The sequence below is a fragment of the Perca fluviatilis genome, chromosome 1 (assembly GCF_010015445.1).
Source record: "Perca fluviatilis chromosome 1, GENO_Pfluv_1.0, whole genome shotgun sequence".
Classification (NCBI taxonomy): Eukaryota; Metazoa; Chordata; class Actinopteri; order Perciformes; family Percidae; genus Perca; species Perca fluviatilis.
This window is the reverse complement of record NC_053112.1, coordinates 29719769-29744186: the sequence shown is the minus strand read 5'-3', so window position 1 is coordinate 29744186 and position 24418 is coordinate 29719769. Positions and strand designations below refer to the sequence as shown.

The following is a 24418-nucleotide window of genomic DNA, read 5'->3' as shown; positions in this document are numbered from 1 at the left end:
GGCTGTGAAGCAACCAATCCGAACAGACGTGTGCTCCTGAACCAACTAAAATGCATGTTTAGTTAAAAAAGCACATGTTACAAAAGCATACTGAGGAGTGTTTTTCCTTCACTAGGCTAATAATACACAGGAGTACATTTACTCAAGTACAGTACAATTTTGAGCTACTCATACTGTAGTTAAGTAATTCCATTTTCTGCTACTTTATACTTCTACTCCACTAAATTTCAGATTAGTTACTTTGCAGATTAAGATTTCATGCAAAACAAATGATGAACTTGTTATACATTAAACAACCCAACAGAATATCCAGTAGATACAATTTCCTTGACCAGCTACCAGAGTAAAATTCTACTTATGGCACCTTTATGTCATATTGTTCGGACCGTAACTCAGAGCAGCTGAGGTTGTAAAAAACGTAACTTGTAATTCTGAGTCAGAGATGTTGAGAATATCTGGCAGCAATGATATCTCATACCTGGTGTAAAGAACTATGGCATACAAAAGGACAACAAAACCCAGAGGGCCAGTAATTTAGGCTATTAAAATGATGTGACTACAAGAGTTTTTGATGTTCTTTCCATTCTTCTGACATGGCATGAATGCAGCGTTACACAACGATACATTAGTATTAACAATTCAGTAATATCGTATGTAATAATGTACATTTTATTATAATTTTAAGATTTTGAATGCAGGCCTTTTACCTGTGATGGAGAATATAACATTGTAGTATTGCTACTTTTACTTGAACTGAACTGAATGCTTCTTCCCCCATTGCTATATTCTAAATAGATAAATGCAGCCGATCAATGAGCTAAACACAGCTGCTCCACCGTGCTTATTCAGTGTGCTGGAGATTCAAAGCTGGAAGAAAACCCACCTAAAAACACAATTTATGTAACACACTCCTATAGAGTGATGGATGGATCCGAGGGGGAATGTAAATCTTGCATATGTTGGTGCACAATGTGCTAAAATAAAAAACAGAAAGAACCAGAAGCAATACTACCAGAAGTCTCTAGTGTCATTGCTTCTACCTGAAGAAAGTTTGAAAAGAGACATCGACAGAATATGACTGCGACCTTTCATCATGCAGCTTACACGCAGACACGGTGCTTTCAATCCACGGGTTACTTGAGGTTTTCTGCTGAAGTGATTGTGTGTAGGTGCTGTCATCTGTACAAGACTGTGTGCCAGGCGTTGGCTTTCTTTCAGCAATGCTACTAACTGGATAATTAAGGGTGCTCTATACACTCCAATTAGCAGGCGATGGGAAAGGGAGGAGGGATCGCTCGACTGTATCCGAGGAAAGCAGCGTAAAACCGGGCGATACACATCAAATCACAGCGAAAGGCTAATGTGTACAAGGTAAGGGCACCATACATTACAGTCTACAGGAGGAAATGAGGCAGATTTCTAAATAAATACTGCCAAGGTTGCTGCTGCACTTTGGCGCATCACTGCCAAACCCATAATCTCATACTGTTTATTTTCCCAAGTTGCTCTCTCTCTCTCTCTCTCCTTTAGTTAAGTATTTCCATTTTCTGCTACTTTATACTTCTACTCCACTAAATTTCAGATTAGTTATTTTGCAGATTAAGATTTCATGCAAAACAAATGACGAACTTGTTATACATTAAACAAACCAACAGAATATCAAGTAGATAAAATTTCCTTCACCTTGACCAGCTACCAGAGTAAAATTCTACTTATGGCACCTTTATGTCATATTGTTCGGACCGTAACTCAGAGCAGCTGAGGTTGTAAAAAACTTTCATATTAGCTTCCGATTTGTAATTCTGAGTCAGAGATGTTGAGAATATCTGGCAGCAATGATATCTCACACTTGGTGTAAAGAACTACGGCATACAAAAGGACAACAAAACCCAGAGGGCCAGTAATTTAGGCTATTAAAATAATGTGACTACAAGAGTTTTTGATGTTCTTTCCATTCTGCTGACGTACAGTATAATATCACATTATATTCTCTCTCTCTTTTTATTTATTTGGTCAAACTAGCTGCTAAATTGCAGGACTTTTTTATAAATGTTTAAAGAGAGAAAAGCAGACTGCTTGTGTCCACGTTCCTGGTATCTTCACTCTCTTTCTCTAGACAGATGTGAGCACAACGCTCGGACTAAATTGAGACACATGAATCAATGGATTCACACCATCACCCCTCAAACACCCATGTCGCATGACTTCACTTCTCTGTGATTCTATTTCCATCGACTAAATGCCAGCTAGATTTAAATCTGGGGTCATGGTTATTAATTACTCCTTCAAGTTCTGTTAAATGCCCAGGGAAACGGGAGGAGGAGGAGACGCACGGGGAGCGACGCCGGAGCACGCAGGCAGGAACAAAGGCCTGCCACGAGGGTTCCTGCCTCCCACTGCTAGAGGCCCACATACTGCCGTGGCTCTGCAGACAGAGGTTAGGACCACCTAGGCAGATTTCCCCTGGGGGCTATTATCGCCCGGAAGATAAAATGATTTTCAGACAGAGGAGCTTCCACACGCACAGATGCACAGGGTCTGATACTGACGAACATAACGCTTCAAGGATAGGTCCTTTTTTTGAAATGTAGCTGTCAATCCTGCCTAAGAACAAAAGCTCTGATTCATCATTATTTTCGGCAAAGGTCAAGACAAATGTGTGTATATATATATACTCTCTATTTGTCAAATGTGCTTTTTGTAGTGTCCAAAAGACATGTGCTTGTATTGTAGTATGAAAGGGGCACTAGAAAATGATCAAAACAAGACAGTAGAAAACCCCTCATACCAATAGGACAAAACATAGGATGAAAGATGATGATTTTTTTTTTTTGAAAGTCTGTTTAAGTAAGAACAAAATATTATTAGACATAACTTCCAAAATATGAGTTTATGAGCAGGAAAGGCTAAAAAGGCCAAGGCAACAACGAGTGGGGTTGTATCCACAGCTTAATAGACACAAACTTTGTTTGTCTGCACACAAGTACTCCGATTATGAAATATTCTGATATTTTGTTATGCTTACAACAATGTGCACCTGGTTTGAAGTTATTCTCTGTATAGAATGCCTAATAATAATATAGAGTGTGGTCCAGACCTACTCTATCTGTAAAGGTTCTTGAGATAACTCGTGTCATGATTTGATACTATAAATAAAATTGAACTGAATTAACAATATTGTTATAAAGACCCAGGCTAAATGGATACATAGTAATTGATCTGTAAATAAAGGAAACAAGATGCTTTTTCTCATTATCTCTCTTTCAATGTCTGCATCTGAGAATCATGAAGGCATGTATAGTTTGAAAATGCACATAGCCCCAAACACTGAAAGAGTCACCGAAAATCTGAGTAAGTTAACTGGTTCACATTGATTAAAGTAAGTGGTTTATGGCAAATTATGTGTTTTATTTCTTAATCAAAGACAAATGATGAAGCAAATGAAGAAACATATAAAGTCTTTGCACCCAAGTTTGGAGTATTTACAGCTCAAAGGTGTGTTGACAGACACAACTGTTTATCCAAGTCTTTACGACTCGAAGCCTAAACCCAAACCCAACTAAAACAAATCCCTGATTACTTTAACACTTACTTCTTTTCGACCAGTTTCTGTTTCCATGCCCACTCGCCACTGCTGCTTTCAGTGACAAGTATCTGTTGCACTCCTCAAAAGTCACTCCAGGTTTAAGTTGTTGGTACGTCATTACGCCCACGCTGATTGACCGCCATTGAGAGAGCGATGATTTGACAGCTGAGCTGTTGAATGAAGAAGAGGAAGTTTTAGGGCTGAGGTCTTTTGAGTCAGGTCAACACAGTAACAAAAAAACAGACTTAAACCCCCGTAATGAGTTCAGCATCCTTAGGGTCAATGTGTCTTTGAATTTCCCCATTAGTATATGGTTATTTTATGCTTAAATAAGTAGAATCTTGGAGAATGTATCAAAACTGAGGATATGTGAACTACAAAACAACCATTTGTTAATAAACCAAACGTCACTTCTAAACTAAGTCGGGTCTAAACAGATATTTACAAAGAATTGTAAAACATTTATCGTACTTAAGTCTTTTTCTCTGTCCTATATCTATTGCCAGCTCATAATACATTCATCAAAGTGTAGCCTTTAGCAGCCTATAGGCCTGTGTCACACAGCTTACCTGGAGGGGCTGTGTGACTAAGAAATGTGTCAGTGTAGCTGTCAGTTTGTTTACTCCTAAACCTGTCTGAAAGTAGAAGCAATGCAGGGATTATTTATTCCTCTGTGACATGATGTCATTTTACGTGATAGGTCATATGAAATGATTAAGCGATTTGTTGATTAGTCCACTGACAGAAAATTTAACAATTTTGTTAATAGATTAAGTCTGTTTTTAAGCAAAAATACCAAAAATTCACAGCTTTTCTTCCGGCCCCTAATACGAGTATCTGCTGGTTTTCTTGTTCTTCTGTGATATGAAATCCATTTTATTTTGTACAATTGGTCCGACACAACAAGTAATTTTACATCGATCTAGGGCTTCACTTTGGGAACTTGTCATGGACTTTTTTTTCCTTCTATTTTCTGACTCTCTTCACAATTAATCCAGTAAATAACCTGCAAATTAATTGATAATAAATCATTGTCAGTTGCTGTCTGAATTATAATCATACAAGTGACAATTAATGGAAACAATGCTACCATTTTCTAATGAGACACTTTGTAAAGATGCAACCATGTATCCTTGGTTAATAAATCAGTAACAAAATCTTTACAGATCAGTTATAAGCCATTGATAAGAACAATTTTTGAATTGTTACAAATCTCTCTGACTATCTGACCATGTATTGTTTTTAAATGGGCTGCAGGCAATCTGGAACAAAATCCACTTGATTTATTAACACTGAAACATGCAGAATTTAGGGATTAAAACCCTTTATTAATGACTTATTAACATTTAACTGCAGACGAGTTCGTATCAGAAAGTGAGACATGAGCATTTATAAACAGCTTCCCAACATTTATAACCGCATTATTACCAAATAGAAACGATTAACCCCAGACAGTGGGATTTTTCACAACCTGGTAGTTTATAACTGATCAATGAAGCATTATTAAATAATGTATAAACCATTAATAAAGCCATTAGTTACAACACCCTTAGGGTGCCTTATTATAAAGTGGTATCAACAAGGCTATCCTGATGTACAATTAGTATGTCTGATGTTCTCATACATCTTATTTTTTCATTCTCTTGTTTATAAGTTTGTGTGGTAAAAGTAGGCGATATAAAGTAATATTATAGCATAACATCGCTGGATAGGTTTCTGTAAAAAGTAGGATGTCTACTAAAACCTATTTCCATAATGGTGATGAAATAGTAATTAGCCTCAGTATGGAGTTACAGAGGTGATAGTCCCATGTCAACTTTTTTTTTCTAAACTACACCCATGAGGCTCATAGATAAATGCTGATGTGGGGGGAAATAATCCGGGACGCTGCTTGGAGTGATAATTTCATTTTAACTCAGAGTTTATAGGCTTCAACATGAATGAACGCACAGTGTCACACACATGGGGGCTCGTGGAATAAATGTGCCATGCGTGCCCGTGTTGTCAGCCTGTGGGAGCTGTAGGCATGGGTGGCCAGCAGGCGGGATTTATAATGGTGATGAATCCCGGAGGTCTTAGTAATTACGGCTGTCGCTGGACGGAGGGAGGGGTGGAGGAACAACACCGGGCGGAAGCATTTTATCTTAATCACAGCTCAGCTCCATTCAAATTAATTTGACAAGTTTGCCCAATCCTTATTAAAAGACGCATCTCACAAATGACAACCCACCCCTCACCCCCATCCCCACCCCGCCTCCACTCTAAATGCCTCGTCATGAAATAAATGTATTTAAAAAAAATAAAAATAAAAAAAAAAAAGATGTGAAGAAAAAGGAGGTTGCAAGACGCAGATGTTTCCCGTAGATATTTTTCTCCTTGCAGGGCGCCCTGAGCCATCCATCCCTCCCACCTCCCGAGTGTTTCTATAGTAATTTCCAGCCAATGATCAGTAGGTGTCCACATCCCTGCTTCCTCACCTCAGCACCAATCAGCCACACACAGCGACAGGAGACACGGACTGAGCAGAGAGACCAGGCAGACACACAATACAGCCCCCCGGATCAAGAGGAGAGGAAACACCTACCCCCATCTGCGATTTCCCCCACGGCTTTTTCTACGACACCTTTTGGCTTATTTATGCACTTTCCAACCTTTTTTTTTTTTTTGGTAACGTGACAAGAAAGTCGATAAAAATGGTCCTTTTGTTTAGAGCGCTCTGAACGCACACACACACGCACACGCACTCGCCCTGCTCTCCTCCGGCAGCCTATGTCTGTGCGTCTTCTCACATCTTTGCATTATTATTCCCCTACGTATCGCTTCGCAGTAATGTGCCGTTACACGGTCGCAGGCTGGTAGCATCTTGGGAGCTCTTCTCAACAGGAACCTGGTAGGTGATGCTCTCTCTCGCTCTCTCTCTCCCCCCCTGTGTCCGTCCATATTTTGCCGTCCACTTGCATGCGTTTTATCCCGCTTTTCCTGTCCCGATTTGTGTGTCCGCAAAGTGAGCCCGGCAATTTCGGATGAATTTTTATACCGTTTTATTTGCACTATTGCACCGCTGTCCCCTCGTCGGATTATCTATGCATGACCTTTGATCTGAATGTCTGGCACAGACCAAACCGAGTGAAATTAACGGCATCGCGGTGCAGCAGCGGCACAATGGTTCGTCATCAGACGTGGCTTTTTTTTTATTTTTCTTTCTTCAATCACCTTCTCGCACTCTCCACCTTTCTCTCTCTCGCTCTCTCTCTCTCTCTCTCTCTCTCTCTCTCCCTCTCTTTCTCTGTCCTCTCTCCCTCCTCTCTCTGTGTTTATCTCCAGCAAGTATTGAACATTTCTGTCTCTCTAAACTTTGTTTACAGGCTGAAAATCAATGTCCGTGACTTGATTGCCTTTGGGCTGCGTATTTCGCTCCAGGGGTGAATTGATTAAGTAATAATGACCCTGAGGAGGGCTGATCATTAAGCTAAGGAGGGTTTTGTTTACTGGTGGCTGCGGCTTGTTTTGGATGCCACGTCGACATTGAACCTGCAGATCTGGAATTGGAATTTTGGATGGGACTCTTGGTGGCACATTTGTGTAAAAATAATAATAATAGTTCAAAAGAAACCATGATGGATAGTTAAGTGTGTGATAGAAAGTGCATTGTGACTCAAATGCTTCATGTAAAAGGCACTGGGACGATAGTGAGATTGAATAATTTTTGCACTTTTGGGTTAAGGCAAGTATTTACCTGCTAAGACATGTTGAGTAGCTGATGCACTTCAGTATTCAGGAGGACTTTAATAACGCTACCCAGTGATCTCTCCAGTTCCATGTGTGTATATTTATAATTTTCTTTTTTCGAGACAGCTGCTGGGTAGCACCATGGAAGTGATTTGAAATGCTTTAGTGTTCCAGCAATGGATCAGCTTTGGCAATTAAGAGTAGAAAGCCCAGAAAAAGGTAATGGAAGTAGGGGGAGATGTGTCTAATGGGCTTTTATCTGTGGAAACCAAATCCAGACAGACTGGTGGAGAGAAAGAGAGGAAATGGAGCACCCCCCCACCCCCTCCCCCACATACAATGCACATGTACACCCCCACTCACCCATTCACACACACACACCCCATCCTAAGGCAGCTGACAGTAGTTGGTCTGGTCCATGATCTGGATGTAAATCCACCGGGGGCTATCTGTGCTGTCATTGAGTAAATGTAATAGAGCTGGCCGTGAATGAATACCAGGTGCTCTTAAGAGGATGGACAAAGTTGGGTTTACATGGATGGGCCAAGTCTACTATTTGGATTAGATGAAAAATGTGAAAATATTTAACTACGAAAGGTTCCTCCTGGCACCCAAAGCAGACGATTTTTAAGAGCTTGTATTGCAGGCCTGGGGTAAAAATCTTTGTGTTTGTAGCTACTGCTGTCAAACTCTGAACCTGGTGGGGGCTCTCCTCTAACTTTTCAAAAAAGTGAAAAGTGATATTTTGGATTGAATATTCAATATATGTTTTGATGAAATGTACCCTTGTGTATTAAAATGTATTTATTCATTCTGTTAAGTAGCTGGTTGGACTTTTTTTCAAAATACGAAACAATACTTGACAAGATATCCAAAAACACTGTTGAAAAGTGTGGCATGTTTTTTGAAGCATGCTAATTTTTTTCCCCCATTATAATAATGACATGTTGGTCTGTCACAGCTATCACGTTATTGTCACCAGAGGAAGATCAGTTCTGACAATTTGTGATAGTTTCCATTAGAAAATGCAGGGCGTAAACAATGTGCCAGAAGATTCTTCAAATGTTCAGCAGTTGAAGCAGAGAAATGAAATCTGATTAGAATTAAAAAATGTGCCTCTTTTATGTGTAACTGTTTTTTTGTTTGTTTTATTTTTGCCTTTAGCACTGGAGAAGATAAACCAGGATGGTAGCACACTGTTCGTAACCAGCTCCAGTTCGACAAAGGCCACTGTAGCTCGCTCTCTTCTCCTGAACATTGACAACCATTCCTCAGCCATGGCTAACATAAACAATGCGCTTTGCATTGAAAACGGACAGAATGCAGATGTGTCTCTGTTACAAAAGGATAATCTTCAGGATGGTGGATTAAGCCAGCTTTTGGATTATAACGCAGAAATGGAAAGGTACAGGTCTTTTGCAAACTTTTATAAAACCAACGGGGCATTTCCACAGAAGATTGCCCGCATCACGACGCCCATTTTCCCCAGTGCTAGAATTGGCATGTCCCCTTGGAACTGCGATAACGCCATGCTCTGGGGAAGGAAATCAGCGGCAATAAACCCTAATAGGACCAGCATGCATAGAAATGACTCCCAGAGGCCGGGGAAGCCTGGCGTGCCGCCAGAGACGCTGCAAATGGCAAATAATAATTTCCTCTCTACCTTATCCCCCGAACACTGCAGACCTTTAGCAGGAGAATGCATGAACAAGCTGAAATGCGGCGCTGCTGAAGCAGAGATAATGAATCTCCCAGAACGCGTTGGAACTTTTTCCGCTATCCCGGCTTTAGGGGGCATCTCATTACCTCCCGGGGTCATCGTCATGACAGCCCTTCACTCCCCCGCAGCCTCAGCAGCCGTTACAGACAGTGCGTTTCAAATTGCCAATCTGGCAGACTGCCCACAGAATAATTCCTCGGTATCCAGTGGAAACCCAGCGAAGAAGAAAAGGAAAAGGTGTGGGGTCTGTGCACCCTGCAGGCGGCTAATCAACTGTGGTGTCTGCAGCAGTTGTCGGAACCGCAAAACGGGCCACCAGATCTGCAAATTTAGGAAATGTGAGGAGCTGAAGAAGAAGCCAGGCTCGTCGCTGGAGGTGAGAACCGGGGCTCTGCTTCCCCTTCTTTTGTTATTATCCCCTTGCACTCCAAAGCATTAACCTTTTCATCCAGTCACGTTCTAAGCCCTTGGAAATTGTTTCCATGCCCACCCATGCCTGAACATCCCCCCGGCTTCTCAAATCTGCCTACCCGCCTAGCCTAATTGGCAGTAATTAGGGGTGTTTGTGTGGAGCGCAAGCTGAGCTTGGCTCAGACACCCCTAATTGCTGCCAGTCAGGCTGGGGCTGGAACGCATCCGAACAACCCTGAGTTTGGCTCAGCTCCAAGCAGGGCTGGGAAATGGTTTTCAGCAGAGAGCCATCCCTCTCTGCACCCGGTCATTTTAACCAATTATGGAAACCGTCTCTGGATGGGAAGAATCAATATCCCGCAAAGTCTCAGCCTCCGACCACCAAGAGATGGTGAAAGTGATGGCAGGGCTGCTGATTTCTCAAAACATACCCCAAGTTTTGTGTAGGAAGGGGAGTGAAACACCCAGACTGATCCTCTCCCACTGAAGCATGAACATATTGTACATATACAGTAGGGTTGAGATAAAATCATTTTATATTATACGTGTGTCATTATGGCCAATCATGTATCAATCTGAGGCATGCTACATATCAAGAAGGCTGCAGAGGCAGAAACAAAAAACAGAGAAAAAGAGAAAAACATATTAAGCAGAGGCTTAATTGACAAGTAGCAAGAGGCTTCATTAGACATAATCAGAGGGCAGTGTTGCTTTTAAAGGTTCATTTTAATTGATTTATTTTGTAGCTGACATTTGGCTAGGCAAAGGCAGAATATGAATGTTAAGTTGCAAATATGGTTCTCTTTACCCTGAGAGTCTGAACTTGCTCAGTGGCTTAACATGAGCTTGAATGGATGAGTCACCAACAAATGCAACCTGAGGGCCTGATGATTTGCTCATTAATTAAGTACTTACATAGAGAGAATAAAAAAGGTTAATTATAAAATATTACCTTATCTACTTATGGAAAAACACCATGGATGGATTCCTTTGTTTATTGTGAACCTGTGCCATCAGATTGATTGATTCTTGTTAGAATTCATCATAGATTTGTTGTTGTTGAAAATGTTCATTTTTGCAGATAAGTCGTTAAGTTTTTGGCATAAGTGTTTTTGTTATTTTTTTTTTTTTTTTGTGATGTAAATATCACCTGTGCCTGTTGCTGTTCAGTGATTAGTAAAGTATGGAAGGATGCAAAGTAGATTGAGATTATACCCGAATGCAAAATGCAGCTTTTTCTTGACCTCGTAGTGTTGACGAGCTCAATGTGACATAAGATATTATTTATTCATATGATTCTCATCATTTATGTCTCATGTACTCTACAATCTATTGCTACATGGAGGATTTCTGTCAGTTCAACCCCAGTTTGACAGCCTGCCATCCAAAGCTCATATCCCTGATTACAATCTTAGTAATTGTTAATGAATTCGACAGGAGTCCCAAGTATGAAAAGCGTTTCCACTTTGCAACTGAAACAGAAATCGAGAGACAAAATGATTAGTATTATTTTTTTCTTACCTCTTTAACCCAAAACAGGGGGTCAGTCATATAAACACTCTTTGCAGACAAGCACTGTCCACACCTAAAGAGCTTTATTTTAAATGTAAGTTAAGATCCCAAAGTTTCCAAGTTTGTATCAGGATACATTTTGGTGAAAACACACTGCAAAAAAAACTCTATAAAAAAAGACAAGGTGATTGGGGAAAACAATCACTATATTTCACTTGCTTTAAGAAAATGATACTTTTAGGACAAAAAATGACTTGAAAGAGATTTTTGCAGTGTAAAATGAAGATATCCAAATTATTTTCATTTTGTGCAGCCATTAAAACCATAGTCATACTGTATTTCATTTAGTATTTTGTCCAGTAGCTTAAAATGAGTGTTAGAACAAGCTGAAACAAAATAGAGACATAGTCTGACTCTTACTGTGGTAGAAATTATGAGGAAACCAGGGGTTAAGAGGTTAAGAAAAAGGGGTCCCTGATGGGTTATAGGTTGGACTTGTTAACCATAGAAATCGGAAGCTTGTGTTGACTCCATATATCGTGTACTAACAGGTGTCATCAAACAGGTGTCCAGGAAGCTAGCCTCCTGTTCATAATGCATGGGTAGAGGCACTTTTGGAAAACATCCATTTGCAAAGACGGTTAGAATTACCAAGGGTGTGAAAACCCCTCAAACGAATCCACACTTGCTTTTAAAAGCTCCTTCCCTGAGTTCAGTAATTCATATTATGGACTTCTCCAGCAGTAATTGTTATTTGGATTCTGCATCTGTAATTACAGGCGCACCTTCTGCTGCGGAAATGGGTTAGAGTTTAAAGGCATTTCAGAGGTGAGAAGTTGTGCTCTTGCTTCAACAAACGTTTATACGTAACACGGTTCCCTTTTTTTCCACCTTGTCCGTGGTGCTAATGGCTGCTCACAGCGGAGATGGATTGAGAAGTGTGAGGAATCAGGTGCTGAAGTAAGTTTAGAAGGAGAATTTACAGCCCATGTGTGCAAATTCACACGTGAAAAGTAAAACATATGCACACTCTCTCGCTCTTTGTTAAGATGTACCCAAACACACTCACACTAACACTAACACATACTCACGAACAAGCACACGCACCAAACATGAGCCGAGCTGAGTACCTTTTGCCTTGGAAGAGACGATAAGCTACTGGCAGCCAGTTAGATTTGGCTGTCAGTGTTTTCCACATGGGAATCACCCTGAACTAATTATATCTTAAGCAGCGGTGGAAAATGCAAATCAGAATTTTACTCACACCCCTGAAATCGGAGAGCCAATTTAATCTAATACCCCCTTTAATTTAGCGCGCTAATGCAAGGCCCTAGAGAATTGCCCTGTGTCACTGCTGTGCTGTTCTGCAGCAGATTCTGCTCTCGCCTCTCTCTCTCTCTCTCTCTCTCTCTCCGTCTCTGTGCTGCTCTCAGGCTCCAGGATGGATTAGTCTGGCAGAGGAATCTCATCTAACCTAACATTTCCAGAGCAGTTACCTTTGCGTAGCTTGAGCTCCTATGGCTCAAAGGTCCTTCATTAACTTTCAAATGCAATAATACTCGTATGTGGGCAAGCTGCGTCTTCACCTCTCTATTTACCTCACTTGTTTACCTAAACTTTGATTTCTCCAGAGACTAATGAAAAAGGGACGTTGCAACGCTTGCCAGCTTACGATGCTTAACAGATTGATTATCATTTTGGCACTAACATTAACACAGTGTGAGGGCATCCACATGTTGTGTATGGTTTCTAAACTTTTTGGCTTGTGGCCCCTTTCAAATGAGTAGTTCTGACCCCTCATCACAGCTTATGGCCTCAGTGGACATAAACAGTTCCCCCAACCATTGATTTTCCTTCTCAGATTGTGTCATTTGAAGGATTTTTATACTCCTTAAGCGGTGAAAGGCCTCAAAAGAAAAAAACTTAAAATGATCAGAAAAATTGACATCATTTTGTGTTAATTACCTTGTGACCCTTCAGATTTATCTTGGAACCCATGGGGGTGTTCTATGGTACTTGGTATTCAGCATCCAACAAGTGTTTCAATGGTAACACCCTGCTATAATAATCGTATAATCTTAAAGCTCCATGGTGTAATGTTTTGAGTTGATTCTTAGCAAAAACCCCTTTGTTCTTTCACAAATATGTGCTCATTCATGTGTAATTACTTCCACCAACTAATCAAAGTATTCTCGTACGCGTAGAATCTGCCATTCAGAATCATTCAGAATACATACAAGCGACTCGCTCGAATGTCGGCCGCCATGTTGTGCCTCCATCTTTAAAATACATTAGCCAAAGAGGGACATACCTCCAACTCACAATGCCCCCACACACAGGCGCGGGGACGAAGGGGGGGGGGGGGAGAAGATAACGGAGTCGCCAAGGAAGTTAAAAAGAGAATTAAAACGACAACGCGACAGGCAAAGCAACAAGACCAAAGTTAATATTGGAGTGGCTTTTCCAAGATGGAAAGAGCTCATAAGGAGCAAGGATTTTAAAAGGGACACCGAAGTTGCCTGCTTTCTTCTCAAAAGGTAATTCTGTAAAATTTGTGTAAATTTTAAGTTTTATAGTTGCTTGGCTAACTATAGCATGGTTGTGCATAACGCTAGAACGATGTCTAGGATACTTTTCCTCGAGTCAATGATGAAAAAGAATTGTCTACCTTGTAACATAAACGTAATTATATGTGTCGTGATTTCCCTGGCAGACAACTCACGTCATGTGCAGTTCTAACACAGACTAGCTACAGCTACAACAGCTGCGTGTAAATGATGGAGATACTAAGAGCTAATTTTCATTGACATTTTTCATACTGCTCAGAGAAATATATTAAAATTAATACACAAACCTCCGTTGCTTCTCTCCTACGCTCTAAACATTGCCTTACACTATTAATCTCATACAATATACAGAATAACAATAGCACTGATACTTTACTAACATTAGCTTGCATATATTTGGGAACCTGATAGCTGATGTTAGCAATGAAATGGTACCAAAATAACGTAAAACTATTATTACACTGGAAGGAACACTCACGGACGAAGTCGTACTTCTTGTTATAATACGGCCACCGTAGGAGTTAAAATGCGCTCGGAATGGGAGGGGCTAGAAAGTAATATTCAGTTGGTTGTCATATATAATTTCACCTCGAAGTGGGAGAAATTCTTACACAATGTAGCTTTAAAAAGCAAAACATGTAGTCACTGCAGCTCCACAGTGAGGTTAATGATGGCTTTTTAAGGTCTTTTCAAAGTTTATGATACAAGTTTATTATAATTTCAACAGGTTTTATTTCAGTTGAATTCAGTTTATTGGGGACATTTTATATTGCTTTTATTAGTTAAGCTAATGTGGGGGTTTCCTTCATAAATAGTTTTTAAGACTGTATAGATCTTATATACATTTTCAAATATTCTTTAAGGTTGTAACTCAAACTTTATAATAATCTTTCACTGAGACTTCTTAAGAAATATACACAGTTCCTACAATTCATCATTTAATTTGATGTTATTAGTGGATTGGATTTTTAAACATGACACTGAAACTGAAATAAGTGCTCTAGTGTTAATGTTCTGACATAAAACCACATTACTTGAAATAGAGTAATAAAGACTTCATAGCTATTATGAATTAATAAAAAAGGCCTTTCAGAAGTTGAGTTTAGTACAATATTTGTTGAAAGTTATATAAGTCTGTGTCTGTTTTTCACTGTGTTGTGCAGTCAGACATCTCATTTAATCAAAACAACAACAACAACATGTCTGACCAATGTAATGAAATCTTACAGGAAACTTACAGGCTTTCAATCTAACATCTAACCAGACTCTGAAAACATTTCCAACATATGGATTTGACGTGTACGCTGTATGTATTATTTATGTTGGATTCAAGGTTTTGCTGGTGAATGTCTCAATAATGCAGAATCAGGAGTTTGATGCCTACAGATAGATGTCTAAACAACATTCTCCTCACTATAAATATACCTTATTAAATTCTCCTTACTATAACTATATCATTTGATAGAAACATAATCATAGGATTTTAAGTGCCAGCTAACTGGGTAGTTGACTATATTGACAGGAACACTTGACTTAAACAGCACTTCTGTTTACGCCGTTCATATTACCAATTAAGACAAAGAATTCTTGAAATGACAACATCCAAAGGGGCTTCAGTTTGATTAGTAGCATGACACGGTGCAGCCTAGTAAAAGCAGGAAAAGGGCAAAACTAAAATCTAATTGAACAGATTCCTCCTTTCAATGAACCTGTCAAAGGCCAGCGTCAAGACGTGCAGGAAAACAGCATCCTCGAGTAAGGGGATGTTCTTTCTCTCCCTCTGCTCTTTGTGTAGGGTTGATATGACGGCATGAAATGGGTGAGATGAAAAGGTGGCATGGCTGCCTAGAAACCTTTGCAATTGTGATAAAAGACAAGGCCCAAAATGGTAGGAAATGGGAATTTGAGGAAAATAGCTTGGATTCAGCCCCTTAATGAGAGCACGGGAGCCAAATAAGCAACGGCAGCCAGGTCTAATTTGTTTTAGGTGTGCTCAGAATAGATAAGGACAAATCTGTGGCCTTCACACCCTCCCCCAACCTTTGCCTCCCAGGAGATAACACTGAGTGCTGCCAGCCAATCTCCGTGGGCAAAGGAGAGGGGGTGAAGAAATAATAAATAAAAAATAAAAAAAGGAAGAAGGAAAAGCCTGAGGGACAGGCGGCCTTTAGATCTGCAGATCTCTAACTTACTGGATTTATTCAAGCTTTAAAACTGCAGATTAATTTGGTCGCAGAGGTCTGGGGGTGTGTGAAGAAAAGGGAAAATGAGGCCGTACACTGCCGCGCATCTCAAGCTAAAGGGCAACCTTAAGCTCCTGTCAAGACAATAGGATTTTGCCATCTATAAACCACGATGCAGACCGCTTAATTATACACATCTTCCCTGCAAGCTACCCTCAGCTACTTAAGAGCATGGGTCCCCTTATTCATTTTCATGCCCTTTTTCCCCTAGATTGGTCGTGCCGTGTGGATTTCCTGTCAGCTTCCATTTGCACCGAGTAGCTGTCCTCCTTAGGCCTCAGCTGTGCTCGAAAAGGCACAACCGCACGGCACTGTTAAAGAATTCATAGTTTTTTGCCACTGCCACCAATTAAGGCCAAAGTGTAATCGGAGGCGTCTGGACGATGCCCTTACATTATCTGGTCTGTTGCCTCTTCTGCCCCTGTTTGATTTAACATCCCTGGTTCAGTGGTGAAAGAGAACTCATTGCCATTGTCTTAAGAGGGAGAGAGAGAGAGAGAGAGAGAGAGAGAGAGAGAGAGAGAGAGAGAGAGAGAGATGGGGGTAGGAAGCAGCCCAGTGGAGGATGGACAGCGTGAAAGAGCAGGTGCGGGGGGACGTTAATGTGTGGCACTTTAAATTTTAAACAGATGAAAATCAATTATTGATGCTGACTCTGACTGAGAAGTTAAAAGGTATCTCGTCATTACTGAGAGCCTGTGTAAAAAAAAAAAAAAAGTGTGAAAGAGAAGTCTTCAGCAAATGCATCATGTAATTGCGATGAGCGCATGAGCATTGCAAGTAGGTGTTTTTTGTTCTCCATAAAAAATTATGTGACCTTGACTTATTTTGATTCCTGCACATATTTTATCTTTTGGCTCTAATGCAAAAAGTTTTTACAAAGCCCTTAAAGAAATATTGCCCTAATTGAATTAAGTGCAACTAGGCCAGTGGCAAATGACTGAACTGTGAGAGTAATGTGCAGTAAATTAGAAAAAGTGTTCTTGAACATGGTATTTCCCATTTTCAATCAGCTACTGCCAAATTCCTCCAAAAGGCATATTGATGCTTATTTTGTGGCTTTGTCATACACCTGGGCATAAGCTATATTATTACAGGATCCCTACAGAGATATACCTTTTTGTTAAAGAGTGAGATCCTTATTGTTTCACCCACTCTATTTAAATAAACAATAGTTTTAACGTCTATAGAGCCAGCAATTTTCACATGTAAATGGGTAAATTAAGGGTTTATGTCAACCAAACCAGAGTAATTATTGTTGAAACAGTGGAACCAAGACAGTTTTTGATAGCTGTATATGTTTCTGTAGAACTTGAATGAAGTCTGGTGGGTTTGGTGACAGCGATTTTGGGGCCGTTTCACGTTAAACAAAAAGGATCTTACGCCAAAAAGGTCGACCTTAGTAGGGATCCTTTCCATAATGTTGTCAGACACTTAGAATAATCTCAGCATATCAGTGGCAAAAACAAGCACGAAGGAAATTAATGGTGCACGATTGTCCATTAATGCTACATTGCAGCTTGTTTTGTGCATCACAAGAGAAATTGTTTAAAATAAGACCTTGAAATGATCAAGCAAACAAGAAATAAAACAATGGAGAAAGCCAGTTTAAGAAGAATGGTTAGATTGCTAAGAGGGCAACAAGTCACCAACTAATAATAAAGGGTTAAAATAATCCAAAAATTCTAAAGTGTAGAGAAAATGCTTTGTATATGAGGATTTGTATTTCAGTCTCTGTCTCGCTTACTCTCTCTCATTCAAACAATGGATCTCTATGACAGACCACTAAATTACAGTTCTTCTATCGGTTTCTAACATTTACAAAAAAGTAACTGTGGATGTCATGAAAAGAATCATGTAAACTGGATAGCTTCTTGCATTACAGTGCCAATCAGTTGTTTATTTGAACCCATAAATTACAGGTATATTCACATGTATACTATAAAAACATTGCGTGTTGTTCAACTAATCATAACTAAAACCATGGGACTGCGATTACAAACATTATGGATGTAAAGAGCATCAGAAAAAAATGATTTCGCTTTACTTGTTGTCTTGTCTTGTATTTTGGTGATGTTGCTCCTCTACCATCCTTTTTTACATTTGGATCACAGATTGCGCCTTTTAAAAAATTGTTTTCTTTGCATACCTGCAAACTCAGAAGGGCTGAAAAAGGTGACACCCCCCCCCAGGGAAGAAAATAAAGAGAAAACACAACATTTTTGTTACTCTACAGTGAAATACAGACACAATTTTAAACCGTTTAGCTGTCAGCATTTTAACCATGTTTACTCCAGCTGCTAGCCAACGGTAGGCTAATGTTACCGGCTGCCAAGTGTAGTGTTAACTAGCGTGACATGCGATGTTTAGGTTGCCTCTAACGTCCATTTTCGGAGCATCAGAGAGAAGCGCAGGCATTTCAGTGGCACCTAAGGCACCAAAATCCGCGCTGCAATTCAGTCCGGTAGATAACGGTTGTTAAGGCAACGGGGTATTAGCACCGTGTCTCGGACTCCCCCTCCCCCCGACCAAAAAATAAAAAACTCTTCGGATCTACACGATTCACGTGGATGCTTTTCCCATTCAAAACGGCGATTTTCGCAGAAAAGCGACTAGTTTGCATGTATGTCTTTGGTAGTAACTCTTAAATCTGATATTTCCCCCCATAGATTTGTGTATAGTTGATGGGTTAAAGCATAGAAAAACATTAGGATGGTTCTTTAACTTGTAAAGTGACTTGATGCACGTTACAATATTGACCTGCAAAAGAAAAAGAAAACTCAAATCTTTGTTAACCTCATTGTAGTTGGCAAAACAGATAAAAACGTAATATACAGGGCCATAAAATTGCAGGTCTGCGGATGCCCTAATGAGTTTATATCTACTATACGTTAAAGGCAGTAAATGACAGATGGCTTGGTGCCATTCAGCCAGAAAACTGACGTGAACGTGCATTTGTGAGTGACAACTGGTGATGGGAGAAATCGGTCAACGTGGTTTAAGCGTCTCAGTTTCTGCAAGTCAAATCCTTGCATGCTGCCACCACCTCTATTGTGGCTTTGCTCTCGCATTATGAATATTTCATGGCTAGCATCTGACACCATGCCCAGAAAGATATTTCAAGGTTTTTTCTGATAGAAACCCTGGGGTTAGAGAGTGTCACAGAGGCGTGAAGTCAGTCTGAGGCCCCCAGGCGAAGGATAGGATTTATGATGCACCGGTTGATGACATCAGGTGGATATTTTCTTTTTCTGCGTGGAGAGCCCCTTTGTCCTCCACGACTGATAAACCATTGAGCGGTTTGTTGTCACTTCTCTAAAGATCTGTCTGTGGCATTCTGTTGAGTAGAGAAATGATTTCAATCTGCTCTGAGTGCAAGCTGTGTTTTGACAAACTGTGACCGGTTTCCCCGTCTGATCAGTGTAGAGCTGGAATGACTAAGCAGGGGGGAGTCTGCTTGGATTAGCTCGGTCTTAAATGCTGCCTTTAGCATATTACATTGCCCACTGGCTTCCTCCTGACGAGATCGCTCTTGTTTTTGTCTTTGTCAAGTTTAACCTTCCAGTTTAACTAAAGCCTGCTTATGTACTTATTCCTCATTTTAGGTTGCTTCAAGTGAAATATTAGTCTTATGAGTCTAACTAGATGACTTTAATCCTTGTTTTTCTTTCTTCTTAGGAAGGGAGTTTTCTTACACACGCCTAGAGCTGGCCCTACAGTGTTTATTATATGTGTGTATCTCAGCCAAATTAAATAAAACCAAACAGCGTTGGATTTTCCAACTCAAATGCATTAGTACAGTGGTTCCCAAGCTATTTGGCCCAAAATTATGCTTCTCCAAAGATAAACGTAAACGTCTCCGCGAACCTACAGTATGCAAAGAAGGGTGTTATGGGTAACCGTAGGTCACACCTCCTGCAAGTTGATTGGTCGATTTAATTCCTATTGGGAGGCAGGTTCAAAACGGAGCTGTAGACGGACGTAAACAGTCTACATACGTGTTTAAAACACAGCAATGCCGTACATGTCTAGTTCGACCAAAGATTAAAGTTTTTTGCAGTATTTAAATAAAACACACATTCACAGCTAGGGCCACTGAGCAGCTCCACTGCAGCAGTTGGGGTTAAGGGCCTTGCTCAAGGGCCCACCACTGGTACTAATGAGGCAAGGCAAGCGCTGTTTCTTTACCTTTCCCCCCCAGATTTATCCTGCCGAGAACATTTAGCACACCATGCCCACTTTCTACCGATAATCTAATCAAGGAGGTTTCATGCCCATCCAAGCCGTAAAAAATGCTCCAACTGATAGACACCTGACAATGTCAATGTGATAAAAATGAGAATTTTACTTCAGAAACAATGGGCTCCCAAAATAGCTCCTCCCAGCGTGTAACTCCATTGTAGTGACCCGCATAAGTGTCTCAATTATTAAACATCTGATGACTTGTTGCAGGTTAGGTGGACATTTTAAAATAAGTTATTTTAAAATAACAGTAACTTCTCTCATTTTGTGTCAATACCAGCATCCACAGTCCAAAATTAACTTTTTGGTCTAAGTACCAATTGCAGTTAAACAAAAGAAATTAACTGGCGTACAGTTAGATACAAGACACAATGTCATTAAAACACTGCAGCTCATTGTATTGACGTTGCTGTCATAAAAAAAAAAGATGATCTCTCCACAAACCCTTATCTGTGAAGCGCCACATTCGGTAAACTTTCTTTTAACCTTACTTCCACCATTTTTTCTTTACGATGCTACATCGATCTACTCCAGCAGTGTTGCAGACTTTCTTTGTTAATTTGACGGTGGACAGCGAGCGTCAATCAAAGCGATACAATTATTGACGCAATTATTGATGCAAAACAAATTGTGGTCAATCATCTTATGTGTTGTAACGATGACAGTTTGTCGTGAATTTGAATTTCAGCAACCCGCCTATGGCGACTGACCTCATTGACTTTTGGATTTTTACATGCATTTGGTGGGTGGTGGGTACTAATTATAGGCCTTGCCAGGATACATTCTGTATAATAAATAGCCTAATGGTATAAGCCGAGTAAAGGCACTGCACTTGACAGGTGCATAGTTGCTGTAGATATTGAAATCTTTACTGAAGTGAAATTTTTCTTACTCACTGAATTTGACGCACAGATTAATTTGACTCAAGTCTCCATCACGCGAGTGCAATTAAAGATTGAACTTCAGCTGTATGTATTTTCTAATCCTAAACTAAATATGATGTTGATTTACAGTAAATATGCAGAGCTCTGCATATAGACCATCTGAGTTTTAAGGGCTCCCACACAGATGCTGAGAAATCTGCTCAAAACAAGAAGGCCTGCTCCTACTTTGCATTTCAATTTAACATTTCAGAGAACTGGCAGCATGTTGCCTCGCTTAGCCCTCGCTTCGTTACACCCACATGGCTTCTCGCCGTGCTTGCTGACGTCTTGCGCTGTTCAAAGGGCTGCAACTTGGCTGAGAAATTGGGGATTTCCATACCAGATCCCTCAGGTATCTACACACTCAAACGCGTGTCCTGCTCATCTTTCCCCTCTTCCCCTGCTCCCATCCTGCAACGCCTGCCTTCCTCCCCATTCACACTGCTCTGATTCTCGGAGCTCAATGACCTCACCGCCGCATCTCTTTGTTTTGTTTTCCTGAAATCTCAGCAGCACCTGAAAGCTTCTCCGCTGTCTCCCATTTAGGGCTTGCTCCCAGAGGAGAGTTAGCTTTGTAGTAGCCCTGTGTAAAATTGCTTTACTTGGACAAGGGTACTTAGGTGAAGCTAATTGAAATGGAGGCCAGCACTGTTGTACTTAATAGCAGGTAGGTGATCCCGGCTACAGGCGGCAGTCTCTGACCCAAGGGTGCTGCCTCAGTATCTTCCTACGAGGGTCGGCTCAGCCTCCGTCTGTGTGGGCAGGGATTTTCCATGCATGATAAATGGAAGAGGCGTGGCGTCTGAGCGCTGTTTCAGCTGCAGAAAGTCGCTCCCTCTTTAGCCTGGATATCTCTCACACTGTATGGGTGCACTGTGTTAGTGTTATTATTAAAGCGTAAAAGACCATGTGAAATATGCGTCTGTAAGGTCTTGTTTCTACCATTGCACCTTATTGTGATGACAAATGCTGATGAATTTACTTTACTGGATTACTGGACAAAAAGATCTTGAGTATAAGCATTAGTTGTTCATATAAGCAATTTTAAATGAAGATGCTTGTAAATATTGAACCCCCTTTAAATACTACAAATTTGGTTTTCCAAATAAATTTTGAACATAACTTGGTCCTATCCTTGGTCTACAGGATTTGTAAGGAGGAGGTCAGGACGGATGGTTAGGTGTACAAACGTGATTTTTGCATACTGTATTTTAGATTTAGGCTGCATACGGCTAGGCAACATTTTCTGTTAAATATAGAAAGTCAACGCGCCCCATTTTGTGTTTTAAGCAGATATTATATTACATACTATATAATACAATATATTCCGGTGGAGGGTAGAGCTGGGCAATATGAAAAAAATCTGATATCACGATATTGTTGACCAAATACCTCGATATCGATATTGCGGCGATATTGTAGGGTTTACAATTGGTGCTTACAAAAAGATATTTACTCAATGAGATTTTTGACAAATAATCATCATTAATGCGTATATAATAACTAAGTGGGTTAAGGCAAATAATAGAAAAGCTAGAACAGTCTGGTAAATTCAAACAATTACATCACTCTACTGTAATCCAGCCATTAAAACCAGGACAACACTTATGTCATATCACGATATTACGCTATCCAAAATCTAAGACGATATCCAGTCTCATGTAACGATATTGATATAATCGATATATATGTTGCACAGCTCTAGTGGAGGCAGGTGTTTAACAAACACTGCACATTAATAAACACTTAAACATGTCCTTATATCCGCTTACAACAACATTATAATGTGTTATAAGCTGTTTATTTCATGTTTGTCTACTGAGTATAAATGCTAAATAGGGGGGCTAAAAGTGAAGTTTTTCCAAAATCTTTGCTTTTATCCACCATTAAAAACCAGTTCATGGCTTCTCGTAGTGCTCCTATCAGTTAATACAACCTATGGATACTGATACAGCTTCATAGTCAAAGATATCATTAAACACAATGCTGAACACCTAATGAAAAACTTCAACAGGCATCCTCTGGCATTGTTGTGATGCATACCTTATAACCGCAGTAACCCGTGTTCTATTTCAGCCACGGACCTCGTTGACCATGTTTCCCATCTGTATCTCAACTGTCAATAACCAATAGCATAAAGCAACATGGTTCACATAGTTTGTTGGACAGGAAAAGCTGGTTAATACCCAAAGATGTGAAGGGTAAATTCATTTTGATCTCACATAAGGCAGAAATCTGGAGTTACACTGACAATGGTTTGAAACTTGCAAGCATCTTGCAATTTAGGCCACGCCCCAATCAGTGATGTCACTGGCTCAGCAGGTATTTTTCCGGCAGCTGATGGAAAACATCTGCTGTGACATCACTGATTGGGGCGTGTCTAGAGGAGAGCAGCTGCGGATTGCAGTTCAGAAATGTGATTCAGTGTGGATTTACCCTTTTCAAACATTTGACAGTTTCCATCAACATATACTGACTTCCTCATACAGCATTTTGCAGTGCTGCCCCAGTTATACTGGGCTCGTTTCATTTCACTGTCCACTCAACGGCTTCCTCACTGTTTGATAAAAAGTGTATTTTCTGAAGCCACTGAGCCTTGGCCTGTCTCAGTGCAAACCCACTACTATGGAGGGCTGGTAAAATATACGTCCTACAGGAATACTGCACTGTAATTACATTCCCACATTAGCATACGGAGGCTTAGAGTCACACTGCACTCAGCCTCCAGCAGCACTTTGCCATATGGTCCGTCTGCGCTTCTCAGGCGTTATTTGGCAAGACTTTTGCAGAAGGTCAAATATCAAGTCAGAGGACTGTGCCAGAATTGCATCTATGCTAATTGCTCTCTCTCTCTCTCTCTCTCTCTCTCTTCCTCTGCTCCCTCATCCATCTCATGCTCCTCCCTCTCCCCCTCTCCCCACTGAAGTAAGTAATCTGCTTTAGGATGTTTCTGAGATGGAGATGGATTTGGTTTTCCTTCGTTGCCCCTCAGCCTAATCTCCCCCCTGTGACCAACCTGCCTCTCCCAGGCAAAGCTCTTAAGCACACCATTACATCCCCCCACCACCACCACACTTCATACATGTCTAGTCAGCAAAAAAACTCCCAAATTCTTCATTACTCTCAAACATCTGCAATACACTTAGCTTGATTTGCTCGCACGGATGCCTGGTGCAAGGCTGGGCCTTGAATTAAAAGATTGTAGCTGTACAACATTTCAGTATTGGAATGCTATCATGACACTGATGTACTTGAGTAATGCTGGGTTAAAATAATCAATTCTCAAATGAAAAAACAATCTTTGCTTGAGTGATCTGATGTTGATTAATAAGATCCCAAAAACAATCTTTTAATATGTTAAAAATGTTCATATTTGTTAGTCTTTTTAAGTAAAAAGAACTTTAAACTTTTTGGGGGGTCAATTCTTATTGTAAACATGAATCAGGTGCAATATGAAAAATATTTGATGGTTGCTTCTTGCTTGT

General features: G+C 40.3%; 1 protein-coding gene across 1 annotated transcript in view; it reads left to right on the top strand.

The window, feature by feature from the left end:
• Positions 1–5979: 5979 nt before the first annotated feature.
• The window catches only part of cxxc4 (CXXC finger 4), a 29838-nt gene continuing 11399 nt past the window's right edge, over positions 5980–24418 (top strand). The window contains exons 1-2 of the mRNA XM_039797840.1: positions 5980–6476; positions 8480–9411. Of these exons, the coding sequence (XP_039653774.1) occupies positions 8593–9411 (819 nt within the window). The 5' untranslated portion in view covers positions 5980–6476; positions 8480–8592. The remainder of the gene's footprint in view (positions 6477–8479; positions 9412–24418) is intronic.